General features: G+C 33.3%; 4 protein-coding genes and 1 non-coding gene across 10 annotated transcripts; 3 read left to right on the top strand and 2 right to left on the bottom strand.

The window, feature by feature from the left end:
• The first annotated feature begins 1,875 nt into the window (after positions 1–1,875).
• LOC140864787 (uncharacterized) lies at positions 1,876–7,403 on the top strand. 4 transcript variants are annotated; one of them, XM_073269149.1, is made up of 13 exons: positions 1,876–2,129; positions 2,221–2,348; positions 2,703–2,823; positions 3,009–3,090; positions 3,160–3,230; positions 4,290–4,331; positions 4,833–4,957; positions 5,337–5,433; positions 5,580–5,682; positions 5,758–5,933; positions 6,036–6,141; positions 6,488–6,574; positions 7,034–7,403. In XM_073269149.1, exons 1-13 carry the CDS (start codon positions 1,999–2,001, stop codon positions 7,136–7,138), a joined length of 1,374 nt encoding a protein of 457 aa, XP_073125250.1. In that variant the 5' UTR covers positions 1,876–1,998; the 3' UTR covers positions 7,139–7,403. The 4 variants fall into 4 exon arrangements, with proteins under 4 accessions (XP_073125250.1, XP_073125251.1, XP_073125253.1 ...); XM_073269150.1 differs by having other exon boundaries at positions 5,340–5,433; XM_073269152.1 differs by having other exon boundaries at positions 1,983–2,092; positions 2,221–2,358.
• A 299-nt stretch (positions 7,404–7,702) lies between these two features.
• Positions 7,703–7,784, bottom strand: TRNAS-UGA (transfer RNA serine (anticodon UGA)). The gene has a single exon. It is a non-coding gene; the product is annotated as a tRNA-Ser (tRNA).
• A 74-nt stretch (positions 7,785–7,858) lies between these two features.
• LOC140863224 (probable diphthine methyl ester synthase) lies at positions 7,859–9,610 on the top strand. Its single transcript, XM_073266506.1, has 6 exons — positions 7,859–8,074; positions 8,144–8,268; positions 8,493–8,722; positions 8,869–8,908; positions 9,054–9,145; positions 9,252–9,610. The coding sequence occupies exons 1-6, from the start codon at positions 7,925–7,927 to the stop codon at positions 9,452–9,454; spliced, it is 840 nt and encodes a 279-aa protein (XP_073122607.1). The 5' UTR covers positions 7,859–7,924; the 3' UTR covers positions 9,455–9,610.
• A 173-nt stretch (positions 9,611–9,783) lies between these two features.
• On the top strand, positions 9,784–13,561 carry LOC140863223 (endoglucanase 10-like). Of its 3 annotated transcripts, XM_073266505.1 has the most exons (7): positions 9,784–9,837; positions 10,490–10,781; positions 11,212–11,495; positions 11,861–12,298; positions 12,437–12,578; positions 12,671–12,837; positions 12,982–13,561. In XM_073266505.1, the coding sequence occupies exons 2-7, from the start codon at positions 10,568–10,570 to the stop codon at positions 13,312–13,314; spliced, it is 1,578 nt and encodes a 525-aa protein (XP_073122606.1). In that variant the 5' UTR covers positions 9,784–9,837; positions 10,490–10,567; the 3' UTR covers positions 13,315–13,561. The 3 variants fall into 3 exon arrangements, with proteins under 3 accessions (XP_073122606.1, XP_073122604.1, XP_073122605.1); XM_073266503.1 differs by having other exon boundaries at positions 9,784–10,781; XM_073266504.1 differs by having other exon boundaries at positions 9,784–10,781; positions 12,437–12,566.
• A 1,073-nt stretch (positions 13,562–14,634) lies between these two features.
• Positions 14,635–17,229, bottom strand: LOC140894707 (probable cytokinin riboside 5'-monophosphate phosphoribohydrolase LOGL10). Its single transcript, XM_073303289.1, has 7 exons — positions 16,898–17,229; positions 16,119–16,216; positions 16,013–16,043; positions 15,807–15,906; positions 15,359–15,429; positions 15,071–15,214; positions 14,635–14,975 (listed from the first exon to the last, which is right to left on the bottom strand). Exons 1-7 carry the CDS (start codon positions 17,021–17,023, stop codon positions 14,880–14,882), a joined length of 666 nt encoding a protein of 221 aa, XP_073159390.1. The 5' UTR covers positions 17,024–17,229; the 3' UTR covers positions 14,635–14,879.
• Between the last annotated feature and the right edge of the window lie 7,715 nt (positions 17,230–24,944).

Below are 24,944 nucleotides of genomic sequence, written 5' to 3' on the forward strand. Positions count from 1 at the left end.
CTCATTACGCAATCAACGACACAACAATAGCGAGCCAAGAGTTTAACTCTCTATCTTTAAGACAGATTTGCCCCGCCTGGGTGTTTACGGGTTTAGCGCAAAATGTCTCCCAAGATAGAACGCTGACAACTTTGAGTAGTAACACTACAAACTCAAAGAACTTCGAACACAAAGTGTTTTGAAGAAACACTTTAACGAAGAGAAATGAGAGAGATCAGAACTCTCTATGCAAGACAAGAGAAGAAAAAAATGAGTGAATTGGTGAGAATGAATGCAAGTGGGGCTGTCTTTTTATAGACGTTGGACATGCGGACGGATGCATCAGTTGGATGCACACTCAGCTGAGGAGACGTAATGGTTTGGCCTAAAGAGACGCACCGGTTCAGCCGAAATGACGCACTGGTTCGGACCAAAAGTCACGCCAGTTCAGACTAGATGGTTGGTTGCACTGATTCGGAAGCAAAATAAATATTTATTTGATTTTTGTCCAAAAAAGCTATATTATGTCCCAGCCCACACCGAGTTGGGCGGTCGGCGGCGGCGCGTGTGGCTAATGGTTTGAACCTAACCTAGACTAGGTCCGCTCCCCTTAACAAACATGGGTACCCCTTGGGACCCCAACCCATTGTCTCAATTTAGGCTATATATTTAGACATATGTTCTCACATTTTACCAATGTGGGACAATGAACATTTATCTCATTCACCACCAATTTCCCAACATTTGTCCAAACAAATTTTTCAACATGGCTTTCCTCCCTATTTCTCCTCATGGGTCAATCTTATCACTGGAATTGGATCCGACTTCAGTTCTTGGCTCGTGGGTTCGAATTGGAATTAAGCATGTGATAAACGTACTTGTGACATATCCTATGATCTTCAAAATTCTTGTGTTTGATTTCTTTCTTGAGTTTCATTTTTTTATCGTTTCTCGAGATTCATTGATCTTGTTATAGTAAAAATTAAAAGTATATATCACACAATTTTGAAATTTTTAATTTATATCTGATATAAAACAACAGTCTTTTTTTGTTGTTGTTGCTTTGATACAAGTTAAAAACAATTGTCTTTCTCGTTGCCTATTCAAAGAATTATGTTGGTGCCATGTGAATATAGAACATGAATACGCGGTGGGATTAATTAAAGAATCCAATTGCATACAAAAGGAGTAATAGAAGAGCCAAATAAATAGAGTTACTAACATTGACTGTATGCCCATTAAATTTTATTTTGTAGCGTTCAGCACCACGTGAATACGTGCTTCCTGCCAGCAACTTCACCACTCAAAACTATACATACTATACTAGTTTTCGGGAAAAGGAAAAAAAAGAAAAGAAAAACAGTACTAGCTACACTTGTTTAAGGCTATTTATTCTTAGTCTCTTCCTTGTTTCATCTAATTTTTGGCTCCATTTATATTATAATTCAAGAACATGTTTTTTTTTTTTGAATGAGAAATCATGTGAGCGGTGTACAAAATAAATTATACGGTGTTTTTGAATTATTTCGATATTTAATTATTAGAAAATAGTATAGTTTTTCATTTAAAAAATGTGTTAAGAAAATAATTGTGTTTTTAGTAATTATACCAGTAATTAAGTTAAAATATGAAATATATTTTTGTTATTAATTTTTTTGAATGATTTATATTACATGCATGATTTATATCTACATATCGAGTTTAATGTTTAATATCGATGAAGACCAAGAAATGTTTAGTGGATGGGCTTAAAGCGGACACAATAACCCAATATTGAGGTTGACAACTAAATTGGGCTTTAAATTTAGTGAGGCCCACTTTCGAAATAAAAAGGCTCACTATATAAGCGACGCCACCGCGCCTATAATTTCGAATCCCTTTGCGATTGGCTAGGGTTTTAAGATTCTATTTCTGCACTGGAATTTCAAATCCAAATTTTCAAGTAACCACACTGTAACTTCGGATACAAATTAATTTGCTAGAACGTTCGAAATTGAAGGTGATAAAGAGAAATAACCAATGACAATAAACAATTCGAAAGAAAGTTGGAGTCGGATTCAGAACACTCGAATCACTTGGGAAGGATGCAGTGTCTTGCTCGATATTAACGATGGTGATCGCGTTCTTTTCTCTCGCCTCACGGCGGGCTCGTAAGACTTCCACTTCAAGTCATTTATCTTTGGGTAACATGTATTAATATGGGATTTTTGTTTGGTTGAATTCTTATTTGTGAATTTGCAGGAAAATAAAAATCGGTAACAAGAATTGCTCACTGCAGCCTTTGATTGGGTGCCCTTTTGGGTCTTCGTTTCAAGTGGAGGTTGGGGATGATGGGCCCTTTCTGTCCCGCATATTTCCATCTTCAGAAGGTTTTTGTTAGTATGTTTTCAAGTCCTTAAAACTTAGTCAGATGCTTCTGAAACACTGTTTCAGAGCGATTGAGTACTAACAGTTCACTTATTCGGCTATCGGTTTTAATCCACATTCTCGTAGTTATCATATCTCTATATGGCTCGCGTGACTGTAAACGTATTCTTGAGGCATGGAGGCTTAGCAACACCAGTTTTTTTTTTTTTTTTTTTTTTTTTTTTTTTAATTTAAAATTAATCAACACAAGAATATTATATTATTGTGATACACTCGAAAAATTGGTATGAGGAAAAAAAATAGTAACTGGACTTGCATTTCTATTGCTGACGCTCTTATTTATTTATCTTTCGTAGGTGATATTATTCAAGAGAAAATTGTTTCTCAAATTACGGAGGAGAGCAGAGATAACCGAGCGATAGTTGATAATAACACAGCCCAGAGTCTCTCTGGTGAAGATATCGAGGAGATGCGGAGGTTTGTGTTTCTTATGTCTTGGTTAAAATTGAATTGTATGCATAGATTGGGACAGACACTTAGAAACTGCCTGTTTCCTCTTTGTCCATAGGACCTTTTTTCCACACATTACCTATCTTTGTATTGCCCTATGTCATATAATTGCATTTGACTATCTATTCAACATCACTTTCTAATTTTTGCAGAAAGGGAGCAACTGGTGATGACATTGTTGAAGCTCTTATTGCAAACAGTGCAACATTTGAGAAGAAAACTGCATTTTCACAGGTGCTTATCTCTCGTGCGATTCAGAATAATATAAACTAGAAGTGAAACCTAATCCATATCTTTTTGCAGGAAAAGTATAGGATTAAGAAGCAAAAAAAATACGCACCAAGGGTACTTCTCAGACGCCCTTTTGCACGAAGGTTAACTTCTGGACTCTATGTGTGTCTTTATTTTACAGTGATGCATAGTTTTTATTTTACTTATATTATATTAAACTATTATTATTTTGTTGATAAATTAATATTTTATATAATAATCCTATAGTTTTAGGGTCCGTTTGAAGTGACGTACTGTTAATCTATGTATAACTAATCTTATTCAATCTCACTTTTTTTTGTCATATTATTTATCTACTACTAAATATTTATCATACATCAATCAAATCATTAATTATTTATTTTACATCAATCAAATCATTGAATTTAAATTACTAAAATTACTATATTACTCTTAATAAATAATATTATTCAAATTTTATTAACTTTTAAAAGGACAAAATGGTAACATATCATTTTATCTAAAAATTAATCAATCAAATCAAACTAACTATTATTTATCAATCAAACCAAATACTATACAAACTATCATTTTTATTTATTTTTTTATCATATTAGATAGATTACTTTTCTCCATATTATTATCTTATCTTTAACTTCAAACGAACCCTTATTGTTTTACATAAACTATATTTTAATACTTGTAAAAAATATATATATTTGTAAATAAAGTAGGTTAGTTTTATGAATATATAAGTATATAGTTAGTTATAAAGTTTTTTGTATATATGGAATCTAATATCTATATATCTATTCATTCCTTTATTTTAAATGTCAAAATCTTCTGTTATATTTTTTATGAATAATTTTAATAATTTATTTGCTCATTTTGTTAGTAGTGTATATATTATTATTATTATTGTGTAACCATTAGAAATTTTATTTGACGCGTCAAAAATTTCGGGGTGTTGGATAGTTGGCATCGATGCTTTAAAAAGATTATTGAGATTCAAGCAAACCAAGAACCGTGGAAACTTTTTTTGAGCACTAGATTTCAATTAAAATAAAAACAAACTGTATTTTGGTTATGATGCATTTTCTGTTTAAAAGTTGCTCGCGAATTCTCTTGATCTCATGTAGTATTATTTTTTATTTTTGCCGTTTATTTCCTGATACCCTTACACTGTATCTTGTTCCTTACAGCATATGTGAAGCATACTTCAAGAAACATGCCGAGAAAATTGGGTAAATATCTTGTTGCAGACGTGGATTATTATAATGAAAGAGACCTTAATATTGTATTTCGATTTCCTAATGAAAATATGCAGCTTTTGCTTTTTGCACATTAATTCATTGAATTTTAAGCAGATAGAATATTAGCTCTTTCTTAAGATTATGTCCTCACACAATAAACACATCTTAAAGTTGCCCAACAAACGGTAATGGTTTTTGGCAATGTAAGAGATGGACTCTTGGATTGGTTGCGACTTCCTGTTGTGATATCTCCGCTTTATATTGTAAATGTTGAATACCTTCTTGAACAATGACATGTACCGATCACATTTGAATAGTTTTGTTCCGGAACTTCTTGTGTTTGTCCATATCCTTTCCAATCTCTTGTCCCATCACCAATCAATGATTACCTTTAATCTGCTCCTATTTTAGATTTGACCTTTTCCCAACATCAGCTGTGAGCTGTTAATGCTTCAAGTGCATAAGGACTGAGTTTTACTTTATAATATCCAGGTTTTTGCGGGTGGACACATTATCTCTTCTGCTTTCCTTGGCTAATGTTACTGCACATTCGGATGTTCTTGTAGTGGACATGCTTGGAGGAATCATTACTGGTGCTGTTGCAGAGCGCTTGGGAGGTATCTGATTTCTTTAGTTGAAGTGAATTTGTTCCTTCAATTTTTTGTAAAATTGTCCATAGAGATAATGTGCTGGACTGCTGGCCATATTTTACAATTTAGACAAACAAAAAAGTGTTGTTTCAAATGTAGCTTTCATGCTTCAAAAAATTTTCTCACGTTATAAAGATTGAGCACATAGTTGCTGCAACTAGTTTGGTACCTTTCAATGAGGGACCTGCGTCCGATGATGTTAACATGGTAGATGTAATGTTTTGAATCTGGTATGTGCTATATAGCTGGACAAGACTGGCTAACATGCTAATATGGACACTAACTGGGTTTTACTGCAGAAGATTTGATATAGTTGGGTAACTTTTGCTATTGTGTTTTGCGATAGCAGGAACAGGTTATGTTTGCAATACATATAGGGGAGTAAAGCCACATCCCATCGGTATTGTACAAATGTTCAATTTCTGTGATGATACATGCAGAAGGTAGATGTCTATAGTGTTGGGATATACTAATCATTTTGCACTATATCGAAGTATCTATTCTTTGTATCTGGAAATACTGTTGAAGCAGTTTTTTAACCATGGTTGATGGAAGGAAAATGAACCTGTCGTGTGCTTCCTTTGTCCAGGATTGTCCACTCTTCATTGGCTGAATTATGTTCATCAGATGGTGGAACTCCATTATCAACCGAGCAGCTTGAAGATGCCTGTGATGCCAGGAGTCAGCAAAATGTAGGCAACACATTTGATTGTTTGATTCTATCGGCTTGTAATTTTGATCTAACTACAAATGGTATTGATATGCAGGAACAATCTTTGTCTACTTCAGTAATAAATCTGGCCAGCATGGATGAAAGCTGTAATGGAAATATTGACACTGTGACAAATGTGGACCGTTCTCCAAAACTTTGTAAAAGTGTAAAGGCTGGTGAAAGAGCACCACTGGAGGCCATCAAGGCCTGGAAGGAAAATGGATTTTCCAGGTCTGTGCACATTTCCGTGACATGCTTTCTTTTCGATCATATGAAGTTATTTTGACATTTCTAAAGGTTTTAACTCTGTTACTTTTTGTCTTCTATTTTTAGTATGATAATTGCTGCTCCAGACTTGGATGCTTGGAGCATTGTGAAAGAACTCTTACCACTTTTATCCTATTCAGCTCCATTTGTGATTTATCACCAGTATCTCCAGGTACTTGTTTTAATCGGTTAGCTCTGCATCATTAATATATTTTCACTTTCATACGCTCGAAATGCTTCAGTGATTGTCCATACCTTCAAATATGTATGTTTCCTTCAACCCATGGCTTTTTTTAATGGACATTCTGTAATATACCTTGGTTTAAGCTACATGCTTGATCAAAGACCTGTATAGGGATTGGAGCATTATTTTGAGTTAGCTTTTTGAGGAGTTAGCTTTTTCGAAGTGTGTTGACATCTGGTTCACACTTGGAATTATCTTTCATATTATTATTTATAATATTCGAGTTTCTTACATAAAAAAAGACCTGAATAATTTCACAATTTTCTTTTTGCAGCCTCTAGCCACATGTCTGCACAATCTGCAGATCGAAAAAATGGCCATCAACTTGCAAATATCCGAACCTTGGCTACGTGAATACCAGGTTTATGCGATCTTCCATCGTTATTAATTTTTGGACTGTGTATCTGCAAAGTTGCCTTTTGCTTTCCGTTTATCATTTCTTTAAGAGATGTGTGACGAAAAGAATCCGTTATTTTTGTGGAAATGTCGTTGGGTTAATTTGTATAACATTCTACAATCTACACAATGCAATCGTCCAATACCATTAAATAAGAGTGAAGGAGAAGGCCTACTCTTGTACAGTTCACTGATGTTTACAAGCGAATAGCATCTCCTTTTTAATTTTGTTGTGTATCTGATGGTGGTGAGAAATCTTGATCAACCTTGTATCTCGTAGTTGGTTGTCAGCTCTTTGTTAGTCTCAGAACCTGTCTATATATATTTTTAAAATACTGTTATAGACACTACCCCTAGTTTCTGCTACTTTCTAACGTTGGTTTTTACTCCGCAGTACTGATTTCTAAACGCTGCTAAAATGCAGGTTCTTCCATCAAGAACTCATCCGCATATGCAGATGAGCTCCTTTGGAGGCTTTGTACTGAGTGGCACACGGATCACTGGTGTTGATGAACCCCAATCGCATTAACTTATTTCTATGCTAGATGACATCACTGAACGTGATTGATTGCTTTGTGGACCTTAAAATCACGACGCACAAGAATGGAACTCGTTTATTTGTGATCAATGAGTTCCTCGTAACAACGTGGATTGTTTTTGTTTTTGCTTTTGTTTTATTAGTATGTTTTATTAGTATATGAAACCCTGAGCAGGGGTCAAACTTGTAGATTCTACTTTTTTTTTTTGAATAGCGAACCAAATCAAATCATTAATATTTAAAAACAAAGTTTGTATTTCGGTATTGTATTGTTTGGCATTTTGATATCTTCCAGATGAAACATTTTTATTATTTAAAAACACGGTCCGAGTCAATTAAATTATTGTACGTCCAAATACATCTAAATAGTAAATATCATAAAATGTTGACTCAATAAAGAAAGTTTCATTATCATTAAGTAATTATTTCTGTAAAATAATTTTTATATATACAGGAGTCGGTTTATTTTAGTTCTAATCTAGTCTAGTGATATAAATTTTCTTTTCTTGTAAATGTAAAATAATTAGTGTATCGAAAAATAATCGCCAAAATAATCGTCGACAGCAGGGTTCGAACCTGCGCGGGCAGAGCCCAACAGATTTCAAGTCTGTCTCCTTAACCACTCGGACATATCGACCTTATTTGAGGTAGGCTAATGCTGTATTAAATTTATACATTATTTAAGCCTGTGGTTTATCTAGGGTTTAAAATTTCGCTCAATCAACTCTAAAATCCCGAAAGAGTTTTGAGAATCAGACCAGGATACAGAACGATAGGATGTTGTATATTATAGGATTAGGTTTAGGGGACGAGAAAGACATCACCTTGAGAGGGCTTGAAGCAATAAAGAAATGTAGCAAAGTGTACATTGAGGCATATACTTCTCTTCTCTCCTTTGGTCTCACATCCGACGGCCTCTCAAGTCTGGTGGGTCTCTTTTTTCTCGATTTGATTGAGTTTTTACGTAATAAATTTTGAATCTTGGAGTATCCGCAGGAAAATTGTTATGGGAGATCGATTATAGTCGCGGATAGGGAAATGGTCGAGGAAAAGGCGGATGTTATTCTGTTAGAAGCTCAGTCTTCCGATGTGGCGTTTTTGGTGGTCGGCGATCCTTTTGGGTAATTATGTTTTTTGAACTCGTTTTGATTACTTGACTTATTTATTTATTTTTTCAAATCGGAATGAATCCTATATATTTAAGATTTGGTTAATGCATGGTGAATTTTGTTTGTGTTGTGAACCTTTTCTGGATGACTGGAAATTTATTCTACATAAAAGTTGCATCTTGGTATCCTACATTGGCGGTGTTGAAATATGTTGGTGGTTGTGAAATTTCATGCAGTGCCACAACTCATACTGATCTTGTTGTTCGAGCCAAGAAGTTGGAGGTAGATGTTAAGGTGGTTCACAATGCTTCAGTGATGAATGCTATTGGAGTCTGTGGCCTACAGCTCTATCGGTATGGGGAGACAGTTTCCATACCCTTTTTCACTGATACCTGGAGGCCTGATAGTTTTTATGAGAAAATTAAAAGAAATCGAACACTTGGTTTGCATACGCTCTGCTTATTAGGTACACTTAATAGTCTTGTATTGCTGTTGTGCAGAAAGTTTATAGCTTATACAATTGCTCTGATGCTCTATTTTCCAGAAAAAAAGGATTCTGGTCTTGTGTTCTTAATTGTGAATAACTCAATACCATTCTCTTATTATTTGCAGACATTCGAGTGAAGGAACCATCCATAGAATCATTATGCAGGTTAGAGATAAATTTATGTTGTTCCATACTAAAAGAAGATACCTTTTTATTTATGTATATTTCATTGTTCTTTAATAGCACAATTTTGAATGCAATCATTATTCAGCTGGATTATCATATACTTCTATCTCTCGTTATATTTCAGAGGTAAAAAAGTGTACGAGCCACCAAGGTTTATGACTGTAAACACTGCAATTGAGCAGCTCTTGGAGGTGGGACAAAATCACCCAGAATCTGGTATGTTCCCGAACACTTGCCACGTGATCTTTTTACTTCCCGTGAAATTTGATGAATCACTACTTTGAATAATTTAATCTGGTAATGCTTCGGTCTCAAATTGCAGTGTACAATGAAGACACTTCTTGTGTTGGATTAGCACGAGTAGGCTGCGAAGATCAGGTTATAGTTGCAGGATCCATGAAACAACTTTTGACTCAAGATTTTGGGCCTCCTCTACATTGCCTTGTTATCGTAGGGGAAACTCATCCGTTGGAGGAAGAAATGCTCGAATTCTACAGATTCAACAAAAGTTTGAAACAAACATAATTTTTTGGCAGCAATGGTGGTACATTTTGTTTTGTTGTACACGTGATGATATTTTTCTTTTACTATCTGAATCGATTGTAATCCCCTTGCCCCCTTGTTATTTTGTTAGAAACAATAGTTTCGTTCCTTTTTTTGTGGTTGGAATTCTGAATCATATTAATTTTGTGAGTATCCGACCATAAGTTACAATTTTGAATTTTTTAATTGCCATATCACCATAATTCGTTCGGTTTATGTTATTGCCAGATGTGACTCCTTTAAAAAGGAAACATTACATGAACAACCATCCATGTCTCTCTAATTTTACGAAATAGCCAAGGTATAAGGGAACTAAATTGACAAAATCAGTTTCTTGCACCCTGAGCAAGGGCTTCTTTAGCAAGGTGAAGTCGAACTTACAACCTCCTTGATTCAATGGTCAAGTTCCGATCTTATGAGGCATAAACATTTTAAATTCTCATGCTTCATTAATGTAACAGACCATTTATATGACGCATAATAATTAACATATATAATGATTCATTATATAAATATCTGATCGGTATTAAAGGACAAAGGTAGTTGTAATAAGTTTATGATGGGTCTTGTATAGAATTCTACCTCAAGTTTCCAGAACCATTAAATTAAAATATGTGAGAAAAGACAGTGCTCCACCAAGGGCAACAACATTGGGCATTCTTGTCATTTGATGGATTTTCATGCATGAAATTGGGAGGAAGGAATTATCGTACATGTGTCGGTGCCCTGTTCTGTCCAGAAAACAATCCCATCTTTCTCTCAGACCTCAACGCCATCAGATCTTTCATGTTCACGTTTCGGTTTTTCTCATCTTATCCTGTCAAACCTTGTCAAGATTCCATTTTTTTTCCTCGAAAATTTCTTGAAGATTCCTCGTGATAAAACCCTCCTGTATTTTACCTCCCCGAAGGCAATGCTGGGCATTGCATGTGTTTCCTTGTAACTTTTGTTTACTGTATTTTCAAGAATTTGGTGCAAGATTAACCTGCTAATCCTCGCATGTTTGGATCCACTCAGCTGAAGCGGCATTCGTTATCAGATTCATGCGGGAGAAAGCTCCTCAAGCTTATATTTTTCCTTGATTTCTTCAAAAGGATGGAGGACAAAAGGCGTTCCGGAGGGTGGTGCGGTTGGTTTTTGGTACTCTTAGTTTTCGGGGCAATTGGGTTTGCGATTTTCGTAACCGTGACACAGAATATCTACGAATCAGAACCTGATGCCGCCCCTGTTCCCGGCCATCCTGGTGCTATTATAAAGAAATATGCTGATGCTCTAGGAATTGCTATGCAGTTTTTCGACGTTCAAAAATGTACGTTCCCATCGTTCCGTTTTGCTTTCGAATTTTTATATCACTGGACGTGTGTGTTTGCTTTCGAATTTTTATATCACTGGACGTGTGTTTGTATTGATGTTATGGTGACAAGGATCGAGCCCAAAATTAAGTTGAAGCAAGCTTCAGAAAGATTATATTATGCATGAGATTTGCTTTTTTACTGGTATGCTGATGTAATGTTTAGTTCTTGAATGTTGTTTTAGCTGTTAAGTTACATGTATTGTTTAAACATCGATCAAAAGTTGCTTTTATGTGGCTATTTTTTGTAATGTCTGCTGTAATTGTAAGGTTGGTGGAGTTTCCCGCTTAAAAATCTAGTTTATGGGTTTGGAATTTCCGAGGTCTTGTTTCTTGTTAATTATTTAATTTTTATTGATATTGGTACTTGCTTCACTACACATTACAGCCGGGAAATTGGAGAATAATAAGATACCTTGGAGAGGGGATTCGGGTTTGCAAGATGGAAGCGAGGCAAAGTTGGACCTTTCGAAGGGGATGTATGATGCTGGGGATCATATAAAGTTTGGATTCCCATTAGCTTTCACCGCAACAGTGTTGTCGTGGACGATTCTTGAATATGGTGACCACATGAAAGCCGTGAACCAATTGGAACCAGCTAGAGATTCACTCAAGTGGATCACAGACTACCTCGTAAATGCTCATCCATCTGATGATGTCCTCTACATTCAGGTTTGTTCGATCTATTCCTCAATCGGAGGGCTTAAATTTGTTGTAGGTTTAACACTTGCATATCCCCCAAGCCTGGTAAAGTGCTTGATTCGTGTTACACACCATAACTGTGGGAGAACTTGGTTAATATGAGGTTGTGTTTCAGTTAGAGGAAATGACGTACTTGGATGAACAAAGTTTTGGCGCAGTGTCGTGAAAGTTCATTTAACAGATAGCTATTCATTTTCCAACTCTATTTTGACAAAAAGCGAAGAGAAAACAAGTGTGGTTTACCTTGTGAAAGCTCAATTTTCACCCATCTTGGAAGCTGTTTTTTAAGTAGAGGGACGCCCAAGTAATATTTTTACTTGGTAACAATTTTTCAGGTTGGCAGTCCTACACTAGATCATAGGTGTTGGAATCGACCCGAAAACATGACAAAGAGACGACCTTTAACACAGGTGAACGCCTCTGTCCCTGGAACTGAGGTTGCCGCTGAAACAGCAGCAGCTCTGGCATCAGCATCTCTAGTGTTCAAGGACATCAACTCTTCATATTCCAGCCTACTTCTGAAGCATGCTAAACAATTGTTCACATTTGCCGACCGATATAGAGAATCTTACAGCATCAGCATTCCCAATGTGCAAAAGTTCTATAATTCTACCGGCTATGGGGATGAGCTCTTGTGGGCAGCTAGTTGGCTCTATCATGCGACTGGGGAGAGATTCTACTTTGAATATGTAACAGGGAAAAATGGCGATGATTTCGCTGATTGGGGAAGTATTACATGGTTTAGCTGGGATAACAAGCTGGCTGGTGCTCAGGTACTATCTCATGCGTCGGGTAATATCTAGTAATGTTGTAGAGTGAATAAAAAGGGTATTTTCTTTGCTTCTAAAATTAAAAAGAGCACATATGGGAAGATGTTCTTTTATACTGTGTTTCATTTGAGCTTTGTACAGGTTCTGCTATCGAGGGTTAATTTTTTTGGGTCCGAAGATATTTCAAATTCTAAAATCCTCCTCAAGTATAGGAAGTCTGCAGAGGCTGTCATGTGCAACCTTTTACCTGATTCACCCACAGCCACAGAAAGTAAAACTAGCAGTAATGTTTCTTCTTATCTGCTTCCTCGACTCACATTCTCATACGCGAAGTTGAAAGTTTCGAATTTCCTTACATCAAGTGTGTCAATGCAGAAGGTTTAATATGGATAACTGAATGGAACGCGCTTCAGCATCCTGTGGCATCGGCATTTCTAGCTGTCCTTTATAGCGATTACATGCTTACATCTCGAACTACAAAGATTTATTGCAGTGGAAGTTATTTTACGCCCTTGGATCTCCGGAAGTTTGCAATCTCACAGGTACACCCACATATTGTGCCAATGGTGGCAATCTTTTGTCAACTTGTACAAAAGATTTAGTGGAAATATATATCTTCACATCTTATGTGTTTTCACATTGCTCTGTTCTTGTATATATTTTCACATCTTATGTGTTTTCCACAGGTTGAATATGTCCTAGGAAAAAATCCTATGAACATGAGTTATCTCGTGGGATACGGGGACAAGTATCCACAATATGTCCACCATAGAGGAGCCTCGATTCCGGCAGATGCTACAACTGGCTGCAAAGACGGTTTCAAGTGGCTTGACTCGGAGGATCCGAATCCTAATGTTGCAATGGGAGCACTTGTTGGTGGTCCATTTCTTAATGACTCGTATATTGATTCGAGAAACAACTCGAAGCAGGGAGAACCGAGCACGTACAACAGTGCTGTCATTGTTGGGCTTCTTTCTGGTTTGGTCACCACATCATCTGTGGTTCTATCCTTCACTTGATGAAATTTGAGGGAGTTTATGTTTTGACAAAAATTATGTATAAAATTTGAATTTTTTTAACAACCATTTTAGCCTACTTATCGTATCGTAGGCTTCCTTTTAAATTTGACGTGTGTACAAAGGAAAATATGATGTGGTATTATGTTTCAATCATGGTCCATGGATGGTCTACTTAGAAGATTGGATTGTGCAAAATGCGCACTGACTAGCAATCGATGGTACTGTTTTATGTTCTTATCTATTTGGAAAGATGTACATGTATATGCATTTGTCTATTGAGAATGGCCCTATGATATATACCACTTTTATCTTTGTGAATTCGTCTACGTGCTTCTTCAATATTATTATTATTATTATTGATATAATGAATGGGAGAATTTTCAATCTAATCTAACTACTATCCATATTTGTGATATTTGAAATCAAGATCATATTAGTCTGGAATCTCACTCTTATCACTAGACTAAAAGATCCTTAACTTTCTTCCAACATTATCGTGTCTTGTCAATTTGTGTTTCTTCAACACTATTTCCTAAAAAAGAAATATATCGGAATAAGAATGTTGAGCTCGGATACATGAGTTCTTTCTACGATGTTATTATTACAATGATCTTGATCGACTCATCTCTACGTGTAAAATTATTTAAAGTTCACATTAGACAATTTTAGATGTGGAATGAGAAATAGTTATTGATCGATGGATAAGTTAAAATTTGAATTTTTAAAGTCACACTTGGTGAGTGGACAAGGGATGATGCATTATGTTTGTCAAAAAGTGTCCAATGCACAGCAATGCGCTGTGTGGAGAAAAGTCAAACGCCATTGGGTTCAAATGCGATTTCAACGGAAATGGATTTACAGTGGGATGTTACTGTAGCAGAGTTCCTACGATATTTACACTTATCATTATCGACTCGAGTTTTAATTAAGGGGAAATGTTTTTTTTTTTTTGGTCCAATAGGTTGTCTTTTTTTGTTTTGGTTTATTAAATTTTTAAAATTTGATTTTGATACACTAATTTTTAATTTTAAGTGATTTTTTTTGCAATTGCTGACGTGACAGCTAGACACGTCAGCATTTTTCGGTGTCACATCAGCAGTTGAACCAAAATATCCGAAAACTAAAAGTTAGTGTACTAAAACAAAAATTTTAAAAATTAATTGACCAAAACTAAAAAATGAACAAGTTAATGAACCAAAAAAATATTTTCCCTAATTAATAAAACCCTAGTGGGATCGAGATTCCTTTAGTTGAACAACAAATGATCCAAAAACCAGAAAAGAAAACATGCGCAAACAAAGTTCGCAGATGTACATTGCATATCTGCTATATCTAACAACATAAGAAGTTGTCGTGGATTCAAATGAATAGGTAAAAATGGACAAATCAATATAAAGTAACAATGGGCACAAACAAACTTTACGTAAAAATCCACAGCGGAAATAAAAGGGCTGCGGACATAATAATCAACCCCTACTCTAGCTTAGCTTTTACAATCTGATAATAATAAATTCCATTATATACGTTGCCTAAATATTTGAGTACGTTTTATGTAGTAGCTAAGGTCAACGAGCGAGTTCTGATTTTGTTGTATAGCCCAATTGTTGCTCTATCTCCCAAGTCAACTTCGGCGTAACACCGTCGTGGATCGGAGCATAATCCTTGTAATAAATTATATATATATATATATCATATTTTCACTCTCAACAATAGAAAAGAATGGATCAAAGAATTTGAAGACTAATGTTGTATATACCTCAAGCTTGGACATGAGTTCATGGGCAGTTGGGGCAGAGACAATGATATGACGGGCAGATGGGGTGATGAAGCCTTCATCCACTGCCTTGTCTATGAAAGACAACAGTGAGTTGTAGTACCCATCCACATTCAGCAAACCCACCTGCAAATTTCAAAATGAACCCATGAATCAATGACAATTATTCAATATATATTAATCATGCACATATATATATATATATATATGCCCATTTTACAAGTGGAGTCATGATTTAAGAATTGGAATTAAATCTAAAATGCAACATACTGGTTTGTCATGGATTCCAAGTTGAGCCCAAGTGATGACTTCCAAGAGTTCCTCCAATGTACCATACCCACCTATAATTCATTAGTTACAACAATCAAATTTTTATTTTATAAAAAAAAAAACCCAATTAAATAATCACCAAATTGCACATGCATGTGCATAAAATTCGTCCATATTACATTCACGTCTTATCAGGCTCCCGGGGGATTTCGATATAATATATCATATCATGTAACTAAAAGAATGACAATAATTCAGCAATCTTAAAATGGTATAAATTTAGGTTAAAGCATCCATCTGATTTAACGCCCATCGGGTGGAAAGTTATTTTTGACAATGCTACCAAGATATTATAGAATTATTACGAAAGCAACACAAAACCGGCAACAATAACAACACGATATATGCCGTAGTTAATTAGTATTCGCAAGCTATGACTAAAAATTACCAGGCAAGGCAATAAATGCATCAGCTTGCTTCGCCATTTCCGCCTTTCTTTGGTGCATACCCGACACCGCCCTCACTTCCCCCACCGGCTCGCCCGTTATCTGATCCACAAAAAAAAAATTTGAAGTCAATCGCCGCCACTTGCTACTTCAACACCAAATTCCGCATCAAATTGGACTAGTACTTAAATGGTACAATTTTAGTTACCTCTATTGGCATTAGAGTTCTAGGAATGACTCTGCAAAAAGGAAAAAAATTATTAGAACATTAAAAAAAGTTTGAAAAAAAACAAGAAAACTAAATTATATATTACCCTAACACATGGCGCCCCCCATCATACACAGCTTGGGAGACTAGACCCATTAATCCAATGCTTCCACCTCCATAAACCAAGTCTATGCTCCTTTCAACCTGTCCAATTATTAACCAAATTTTGTTTATATATATATAAATTGTGCGTTCATTTCTTGCACAAACACGCAATACAATTTCAACGTGGGCGCCATATTATTATATGATGATTAATCAACTGAAAAAAAAGAAAGATTGCACGTTAATCTTGCTGATCCCAACATTACAACACTTTCTCAACTCTGCAAATACATATTATACTATATAAATCCTACCAAACCCGAAATTATATAATTATTCATGTACCGGATCGATTTATTTAGTGATAAATTGAGATCATGTATATAAACAAACTATATAATTAATAATAACACTTGCAAGATATTTATAAGCCGAACGTTACTATATAAAGAAGTGAAAACGATATATATTGTCGGGCAACTTTTTCATCTCTCTGTTCTAGCCCCTGGTTTACTTAAGGCCATGTTTGGAACAAATTTTAACTCCAAGAAACAGTCTAATAAACCATAGAACCAAACAGAGCATTAACTTCTTCTATAGAATGGACCCTTCTTTAGTCTTTACATTTATCATAACTTAATTAAAAAAAATAACTAGAAAAGAGCAAACAATTTTTGCATTTGTAGGGATTAATCTGTGGAACGAATTTATTGAAACACAAAGTTGGAAAATGATGCAAATAAAAGAAGATATATATATAAAAAGTGAACATTAAGGTACCAATTCTTTGCCGAGTTGTATTGCTGCAAGTTGGTAGCTGGGATTTTTTCCTGGGCTGCTCCCACAAAAAACACATATCCTCTTGAATCTCGATGGCTTCAATGGCTGCTGCAAGTTGTTTTCCATTGCAAATTAAATTAAACACCTAAAAAAAGTTGTGTGAAATAAAGGAATAATATGTGGGAAAAGGGGTGGTGAAAAGATTGTGTGAATAGAGAGTAGATTAATGGGGTGTGGCTGTGTATGGAGCAAGTCAGCAAAATTTCTTGATTCTGTGTTTTGTTGTTTACAAGTGAGAAAGAATGAGAAAATGTGTAGAAAGGAATGAGGGGATGGTACTTTGTGTTAGTAATTTGGTCCCCTTTTATATCCAAATTTTGTCATGGGATTTCCAATCCTCTATGTACACTTGGCACCAACTGTCCTTTTTTATATATATATTTTTAATTTTTTGGGGATTATAAAGAATTTCTTTATTATTTATAGTTTCTCCAAACATTTTATTTTTTTTCTACTACTTTGAGTAATTTGTGTCCCTTTCAATCTAAAGTCTATGGAGATAGAGTTTCTAAGGACAGTACTCAGTGGGTGTGTCATCGCATTTGTTTTTCTTTTTATGGGGTATTTCTTGTTTTTGGATTTATAATTACTTTCGGAAGATTTTCTAAAAAAAAAAAAAGAATAATTATTTTTGGCAAGCTTTGTGAATCATGTTTTCGTATCACCAAGAAATTAGCATGAAATATATTGCTTAATTTGGAACATAGAAATTACAAAAATACATCATGTTTTTTTAAGTTGGGAAATACATAATAATTAACTTCAAATTTCGGACACTGATGTCAAATGAGCTACAAGTGAACAAGAAAATACATGTCAATGTGTTGCATACATATTCATTCATGAATTGTACGTATTAGTTAGTTTACGACCAAATTCTGAATTAAAACACGTAGCATCAATTTATTATACGTGAATATTCAAGTCAAAAATACTAAATGAAAACCGATATTTGAAACCAACGAAATAGTTATATGTAGCACATGACAATGTCTGCCCACTTGGACCCAAACTCCTTCAATTATATATGATCCAAGTACAAAACAAATAGGAGATGCATACATTCAAACACATTAATTGTGAAGAACATTTCATAACAAAGGGAACTTGTAACACAACTTTATTACAATTACTAAACTCACCAATTAATCAATCAATCAATTAAATTCTTCATAATCTTTTCGAAATTAAATTGCTTTTTCTTTTTTTTTTTTCCAAAAAAATAATAATAATCTTGAAACCATGATTTAATTCTAGAAATGGGCATATGCAAATGCAAGTGACTATAGTGTGATGGGATTAAGTGAGTGAATGTATCCGTGACGGTGCCGTATTGAGAGGTGCACGTGCGCTTCACCGAAGGCCATACATTTGCTGGACCAAAGCAACCTATTCAAAGTACATCTCCTTAACCACACAAATTTTCAGACCAAAATTCTTCTCCTACCACAACTGATATTGATTGAACATCAAATATCCTATATATAATTCTTTTTTTTCAATTTTATATATAGCTCTATTATTTATTTTATCATGTTCTTGATGTTACATCGTTTGCAATAATGAGTTTTTTCAACTCCTATCTCTAGCTCTAACTATACAAATTACAAGTCACAACAGTAAAATATTTATATCCCTTCAGTTTAAAGTTACAATTTAATATTAATTATTCTAATTTAAATTTAAATATGTGAAATATATATAGAGATATGCAGTGTTGCGTGTACATATGATCGGGTCCATCCCGCGGCAGAGGTCAAGTGGTGTTTAGACTATTGAAATAATCGTTGACATATCCATTAAATAGTAAACAAAAAAATTAGAGTGGGCTTCCTCCAATATAACTAACTGAACGCCACGATCAATAATAATATTAATAATAATATGCATTATTATTATTATTATTATAAAATTAACCAATCATACGTATCGTACATTTGAGCCATTAATTTTAAAAAAAGATTAGATGATTATTAGTTGGCTAAAGTATATCACGGGGTGATTTCCGAGAAGATTCTTCCCATTATAATGGAGACTAATTAATTAATTATAATGTTGCTCTTGATTTTTCGGGTGGATTTAATTAATATTTTAAGGTCGCGTTTCAATCATGCTTGGAAAGTTGAGTACAAAGAGTGTTCAAATGGAAATTTTCTTCTTCTTAAAATCATCTTCAGCTTTCAAAGGAGTACAAATTCTACAACCTGAGTAGGTGTCATAATTTATCTGGCTTCAACTTACAACACCAGAAAGTGACCTAACAGTAATATTGTTTTCTTCAAGTAAATTTTATTTTATTTTTTCTAGTTTTTATCATGTACTAATTGAATAATTCTAAATCTTTAGGATAATAATATTAGTTTAAACGATTTGAATTTCTAGACTTGAAATGAATCAGAAAATTGAGAATTTGCATTTCTTATATATGAAAATAGTTAACCGATCGAATTGTTTTCTATATGTTATGACGGATAAAATATTGGAGTTTTCGCCATATTTTCCGTGGGTTTTTTTTTAGTGAAATTTACCCTTTTCTTTGATTAGCTTGTCAAAATTTACTTAATCACTAATTATATTAGCATAACATTAGGTAACCATTCGGAGAATAAGTCTCTGTATATATATATTAATGCCTGATGCCTCAGTTTCCTGGAGCGTGCATATTATATATAATTACGTGGTCAAATTCCTAAAGCATAAGTTTTCGAAACTTTTTCTTTTCTAAATGAACATCTTTTTGGTAGTAAAGCCGTGTGAAACATTGATTTGGGAATAGGTTTGGTTTCGTTATTTTCTCATGCATGTCGTTTTATACGCCGATGTTACATATATATATTATGGAAAAGTTGCAATTTTGATATTTTAAGTTGACATTTTTTGGGTTTTACTAATGTAATTTGTCAATTTGGTTTTCATACAATAATTTAAAAGTAGGTCTCTTGTGAGACGGTCTCACGGATTTTATCCATGAGATGGGTCAACTCTACCCATATTTACAATAATAAGTAATACTTTTGACATGAAAGATAATATTTTTTAATAGATAATCTAAATAGAAAACTCGTCTCACAAAAATGATCCGTGAGACTGACTCATAAGAATTTTTGTCATAATTTAATATTATTTATTTGACATTAATGTTCTATTACGTACTTTCTGTAGGGAGTCCTGTATTATGCACATCAAAATAAACATATACAAAGATAAACGGGAAAAATTAATACAAAAACGATACCCAATATTTAAAACGAGAGAGAAGAACTTGTCATTTCCGTTTATTTTTATTCAAATAAATTTTATTTTGTACATTATACGTTTATTTCAACTTTAATGTCGGGATTCGTCGGTAGACAATACGATATAATATGTTGTGTCATTAGATCTTGATTCGCACAAGAATGTATTGGGGAGCATAATTTTATTTTGAAAAAATTACTTAAATAAATTTTGAAGTGTGCTACTAGTTATATTTAAAAGTTACTCATCGATCCTCTCTTACGAAAATAAAAGTTAACATGGGGAAAACTTAAAGACAAAGCTACCGATCGACTTTGACCTCAAACATCTCATCACACAAAGGGAATTAATTTTCAACACAAAATAGCGCGAACAAAGGAATCTGTCTTGTAATTACCAAGCCTACATTCTAGCTTAGACTATTCTTTTGAGGAATATTCCAACTGTAAAATAACTACTCCATATATATTTTTAAGAATGTAGTGTAAAAAACTAAAAAAGTCATGTTTCCGTTTTCTCTTTTCAAATGCAACAAAGGAGTACCCTTGCATCACCCCATGCTAGCTAGCTATATATATATATATATATATATATATATATATAGGGGTGTTCATTTCTTGCGAACATCTCGTGGAATATTATACCAATATTAAATATTTTTTCAGATGTTTGCTCAAACATATTATTGAATGTCACATTATTATTAAATGTTTTTCAGATGTTTGCTCGGTGTATTAATAATTAACCTAACGCTCTCCAAAATGGCTCGCAATCTCTCTCGATCATCCACCCCTACGCTCACGAAACAGCACGTTGGGAAGTGTTCCCATCGTATCCACTTATTTCTGTGTTTTTGTGTGTGTATATATATATATATATATGTATTCAAGTAATATTGCTCTAGAAAATAGGGTAGGTAGTCATGTGCTACTTTCAACATTACCCTCTACATTAATTTTATGGGAAAATAAGGCGTATTGTATGGGGGTTGAAGGCCTCTCTTGGAAAGTAGTCCGGAACTCTCGGAAGTGAACCATGCATGCATGCATGCTGCTGACAGAACATAGACTGATGTTTGGTCTGGTATGAGATGAACAAAAAAGAAGTAATTAAAAATATGGTACAAATTGTAGGAGACGGCGTCGGATCATGCAAATCAAAATTTGAAAATAATTATATTGAAGCCAAAATTTCAATTAAAGTTAGCTAGCGGTGGAGGTTACACGGTATTTGTGAAATACTAAAAAAGGTTTCATCACACTACCAAATCGATTAGTAAAAACTCTTTTAACAGTTAAACTTTAATAATAATAATAATAATAATAATAATAGATTCACAAATTGAGTAAGTTAAAAGTTAATTTTTCATGCCAATGAATCTCGATTTAACCACGGGATGGATCACGTATATTAGCATGAAATCGAACTATATTTCAATAATTAAAAAAATGTTCATTTCAAATGCCATTTCAATGTTTACACACATACATCCAGATTCCAGCCTGACTTATTGTTGGAAATTAATAACAAATATATATCCGAAGAAATGAAATGTGGTGCTAGGTTATTAAATGGTCAAAAGAATGTATGTCACGGTCTCCATCGGTTATAAATTATAAGAAAATGCTTAGGCTCGGTTTGGTTATAAATTATAAGAAAATGCTTAGGCTCGGTTTGGTTCTGGGGATATGATTGGGATATGATTGATACTATATGGATAAGTAATGTAATGTAATAAAAAATAAATTAGAAATAATAGTTAATATAATATTTGATTTGATTGATAGATTATAGTTTATTGATTTGATTGATTAATTATATATAAAAATAATAAATTACCATTTTGTCCTTTTAACAATAAATAAAATATAAATAATATTATTTATAAGGGGTAATATATTAATTTGAATTCGATGATTTGATTGATGTAAGATAAATAATTAATGATTTGATTGATGTAAAATAAATAATTAAGAGATGAATAAATAATATGTCAAGAAGAACGCAGGACTGTATAAGATAAGTTATGTCGGGATTAATAATACTCCAACCAAACACAGCCTAAAGGTACAACAAATATCGTGTACAACGATATTTACAACAATAATATTATGAGATTTTGTTATTTTATCGCGAGATTTTGTATTTAATGTATCGTGAGATTTTGATAGATTAAATTTTTGTATTAAATTTTTTGTGTTATAAAATTTGATGTATAAATTTCGCTGTACATGTAGGATCACTCTGAATTATAATGGTTATGACCTAATTCTAATTCTAATGTCCAAAAAGTAATAATAATAGTTAATAATAAAAATAAAGTGTGGTGGGGTAATTGGTATAAGATCAGTGTGCACGTGGTAGTATCTCTGTCTCTACCAAATGTTGCCTCCTTTAATCCAGCCGTGTCCCAAGATTTTAAAATCACCTTTTCTTTATTATATACTATAGTATATATAATATACACAAATTTTATTTTTTTATTTTTTTTTGAATTCAATGCTTCTTATCCAATCGCACAAGCTTTACACTTAATAATATATAATAACATATATGGTGGTTGATTAATATTCCACCGTGTTTCGCAAAACCTCATGTTAATAATAGTATATTTCAACTTGCATTTCGCATAAATAGAATATTCATTTCCCTGCTATTTAATTTAAAAGTTTAGTTTTGTATTGATGCAGTCATTAAATTTGACTAAACTAAATGGTTTGAACTGCCAATTACAAATCCAAATCTAAAAATATAATTATAAATGTTCTGGGGGAAAGTTTATATATATTTTTTTCTAGTATGTATATGTAAAATAGTCAGAAAATAAAGTACATACAGTTGGAGACGACAAGTTAAATGCAAAAAAAATCAAAATCAAAATCAAAATAAAAAAAATCAAAATTAATTTACATTTATATTTTTAATATATATATATATATGTATGTATGTATGTATGTATGTATGTATGTATGTATGTATATTATTTCAAATGCAAGCAAATGACTCGATCACGACATGATATTCATGGAATATTCCTCTTGCAATATTAATTATATAAATAAAATCGCACTGGAGGATGGCGAGTAGCCAAACAAATTATTATATTGTTATTGATGATTTTTCTTGTATATGAAGCGTGTACAAAATATCCATCTCATTTTACGAGTGCTCAGCATATAAAACAAGTGATTTTTTCTCGACGCAAAAATATCCAAAGAGTGAATGAATTTATTCACAAATATTTAACTCATTAATTCGTTCAATAATTACGTTACGCCACGCAAACACATCATATCACATGATACCGATTTATTTTATTAGATACATGCATAATAAATTATAATATTAGAACAGCTTCATTAATTAATACGTCCCTCCAACGTTTGCTTGTCAAGTAAAGTTGGTTTGGATCCTGTGGCCTAAAAGTGATGCACATGAGCATGTACCCATTTACTCTCGCACAATCCATCTGTTTCCGAAATAAATAATTCATAATATTTTATTATACTTGCAAAAATATCAATCAATGCCGATTAAAAAAACAAAACAATTGGTTGGGTTTTGTGTCTTTTGACTAACTAAAAATCCATATAATTATAATGACGATTTTATTTTCGTAAAAAAATGTAATCGGATTGTGGTTAGGAAAAGAACACATCTTTTAGAAGGTAGGAGAAGGGAAAAAAAAAAAAAGAGCCTAACCACCCCCTACGAAAAAGGAAATTAAATTTGGACTATTGAAATCGATTGTATTGGTGATTAAGGGAATTTTTGGACAATGTATTTTTTGGAATTTTTGTGACGTTTTTTTCGGTCCAAAAACTTACGTGCATCATCCTTTCTTTTCATATATATAAAATTATTCACAATTATTCGATCGGTCGTAATATATATTGTTACTTTTAAAAAGGAGATAGAGAAATTGCATAGACATTTTTGTCGATCGCCGATTTGTATGACCGATTAATTAAGTGTCATGAAGTTGACATCAAACGTATAAGTTATTTGCTCGAACTAATTAACATATATATTAATAGCTTTTGCTCATAGAAAAATATTACAAGAATAATCTTCTTTCTATAATTTAAAATCTGTTCCGTGATCATTTTATTTTATTTTTCTTATAAAAGGGTCAGTTTCAGAAGCGAATGTTAATTTATGATACAGTTTTGGTATTTAATTGCTCCCCAAAGTTCTTGAGTTTGTGAGGACGTTGGCTAGAAATTATAATGAATAATTAATAACACTTGTAAAAAAATATAAATATAATATAAAATTCTCACGATCGATTTTAATTTTAATTATATGTCTCGAATAAAAAATTGTTTCTGCAAGAAAACGATGTAAATTAAAAATTTGAAGAAAATATATATTCAAAGTGGGTAAATCACGGCAATATGTAATAGTTTAAAGCATTTATATATGTAATATGTTACGATGTATTGTCCAGAAAGCAAGTGAAAATTAGAGTTAAGATTTGTTCAACAAAAGCTTGATTTATGCTAATTAAACAGCCTAAACTACATCGTTTTAATTTGTGATAAAAAGGTGAGCCGACAAATTTGTCTTGTTTCGCCAACGTGCCGGAAGATAGATAGATATATCAAGTGAAATATAGCAATTACGACATTAATTAAGCCTTAATTCGTGTTTGCATCAATTTACAATCTTCAAAATATCAGCTATTTGCTTGATTGCCTCCTTTCAAATAAAATATTTTAAATCAAATTGCATCATGTATCCCCTCTAA

The sequence above is a fragment of the Henckelia pumila genome, chromosome 4, assembly GCF_033568475.1.
Source record: "Henckelia pumila isolate YLH828 chromosome 4, ASM3356847v2, whole genome shotgun sequence".
Classification (NCBI taxonomy): Eukaryota; Viridiplantae; Streptophyta; class Magnoliopsida; order Lamiales; family Gesneriaceae; genus Henckelia; species Henckelia pumila.

What these genes read in the sequence shown, in the direction of transcription:
- LOC140864787 (XM_073269149.1), top strand. Translation starts at nt 1,999, where the DNA reads ATGACAATAAACAATTCGAAAGAAAGTTGGAGTCGGATTCAGAACACT. An exon ending in GATATCGAGGAGATGCGGAG is followed by an intron (nt 2,824 to 3,008) that starts GTTTGTGTTTCT and finishes TAATTTTTGCAG; the next exon opens with AAAGGGAGCAACTGGTGATG. An exon ending in AAACATGCCGAGAAAATTGG is followed by an intron (nt 4,332 to 4,832) that starts GTAAATATCTTG and finishes TATAATATCCAG; the next exon opens with GTTTTTGCGGGTGGACACAT.
- LOC140863224 (XM_073266506.1), top strand. Translation starts at nt 7,925, where the DNA reads ATGTTGTATATTATAGGATTAGGTTTAGGGGACGAGAAAGACATCACC. An exon ending in CCGACGGCCTCTCAAGTCTG is followed by an intron (nt 8,075 to 8,143) that starts GTGGGTCTCTTT and finishes GAGTATCCGCAG; the next exon opens with GAAAATTGTTATGGGAGATC. An exon ending in TCCATAGAATCATTATGCAG is followed by an intron (nt 8,909 to 9,053) that starts GTTAGAGATAAA and finishes GTTATATTTCAG; the next exon opens with AGGTAAAAAAGTGTACGAGC.
- LOC140863223 (XM_073266503.1), top strand. Translation starts at nt 10,472, where the DNA reads ATGTTTGGATCCACTCAGCTGAAGCGGCATTCGTTATCAGATTCATGC. An exon ending in ATGATGTCCTCTACATTCAG is followed by an intron (nt 11,496 to 11,860) that starts GTTTGTTCGATC and finishes ACAATTTTTCAG; the next exon opens with GTTGGCAGTCCTACACTAGA. An exon ending in GGAAGTTTGCAATCTCACAG is followed by an intron (nt 12,838 to 12,981) that starts GTACACCCACAT and finishes TGTTTTCCACAG; the next exon opens with GTTGAATATGTCCTAGGAAA.
- LOC140894707 (XM_073303289.1), bottom strand. Translation starts at nt 17,023, where the DNA reads ATGGAAAACAACTTGCAGCAGCCATTGAAGCCATCGAGATTCAAGAGG. An exon ending in GAACTCTAATGCCAATAGAG is followed by an intron (nt 15,907 to 16,012) that starts GTAACTAAAATT and finishes TTTGTGGATCAG; the next exon opens with ATAACGGGCGAGCCGGTGGG. An exon ending in AACTCATGTCCAAGCTTGAG is followed by an intron (nt 14,976 to 15,070) that starts GTATATACAACA and finishes ATTTATTACAAG; the next exon opens with GATTATGCTCCGATCCACGA.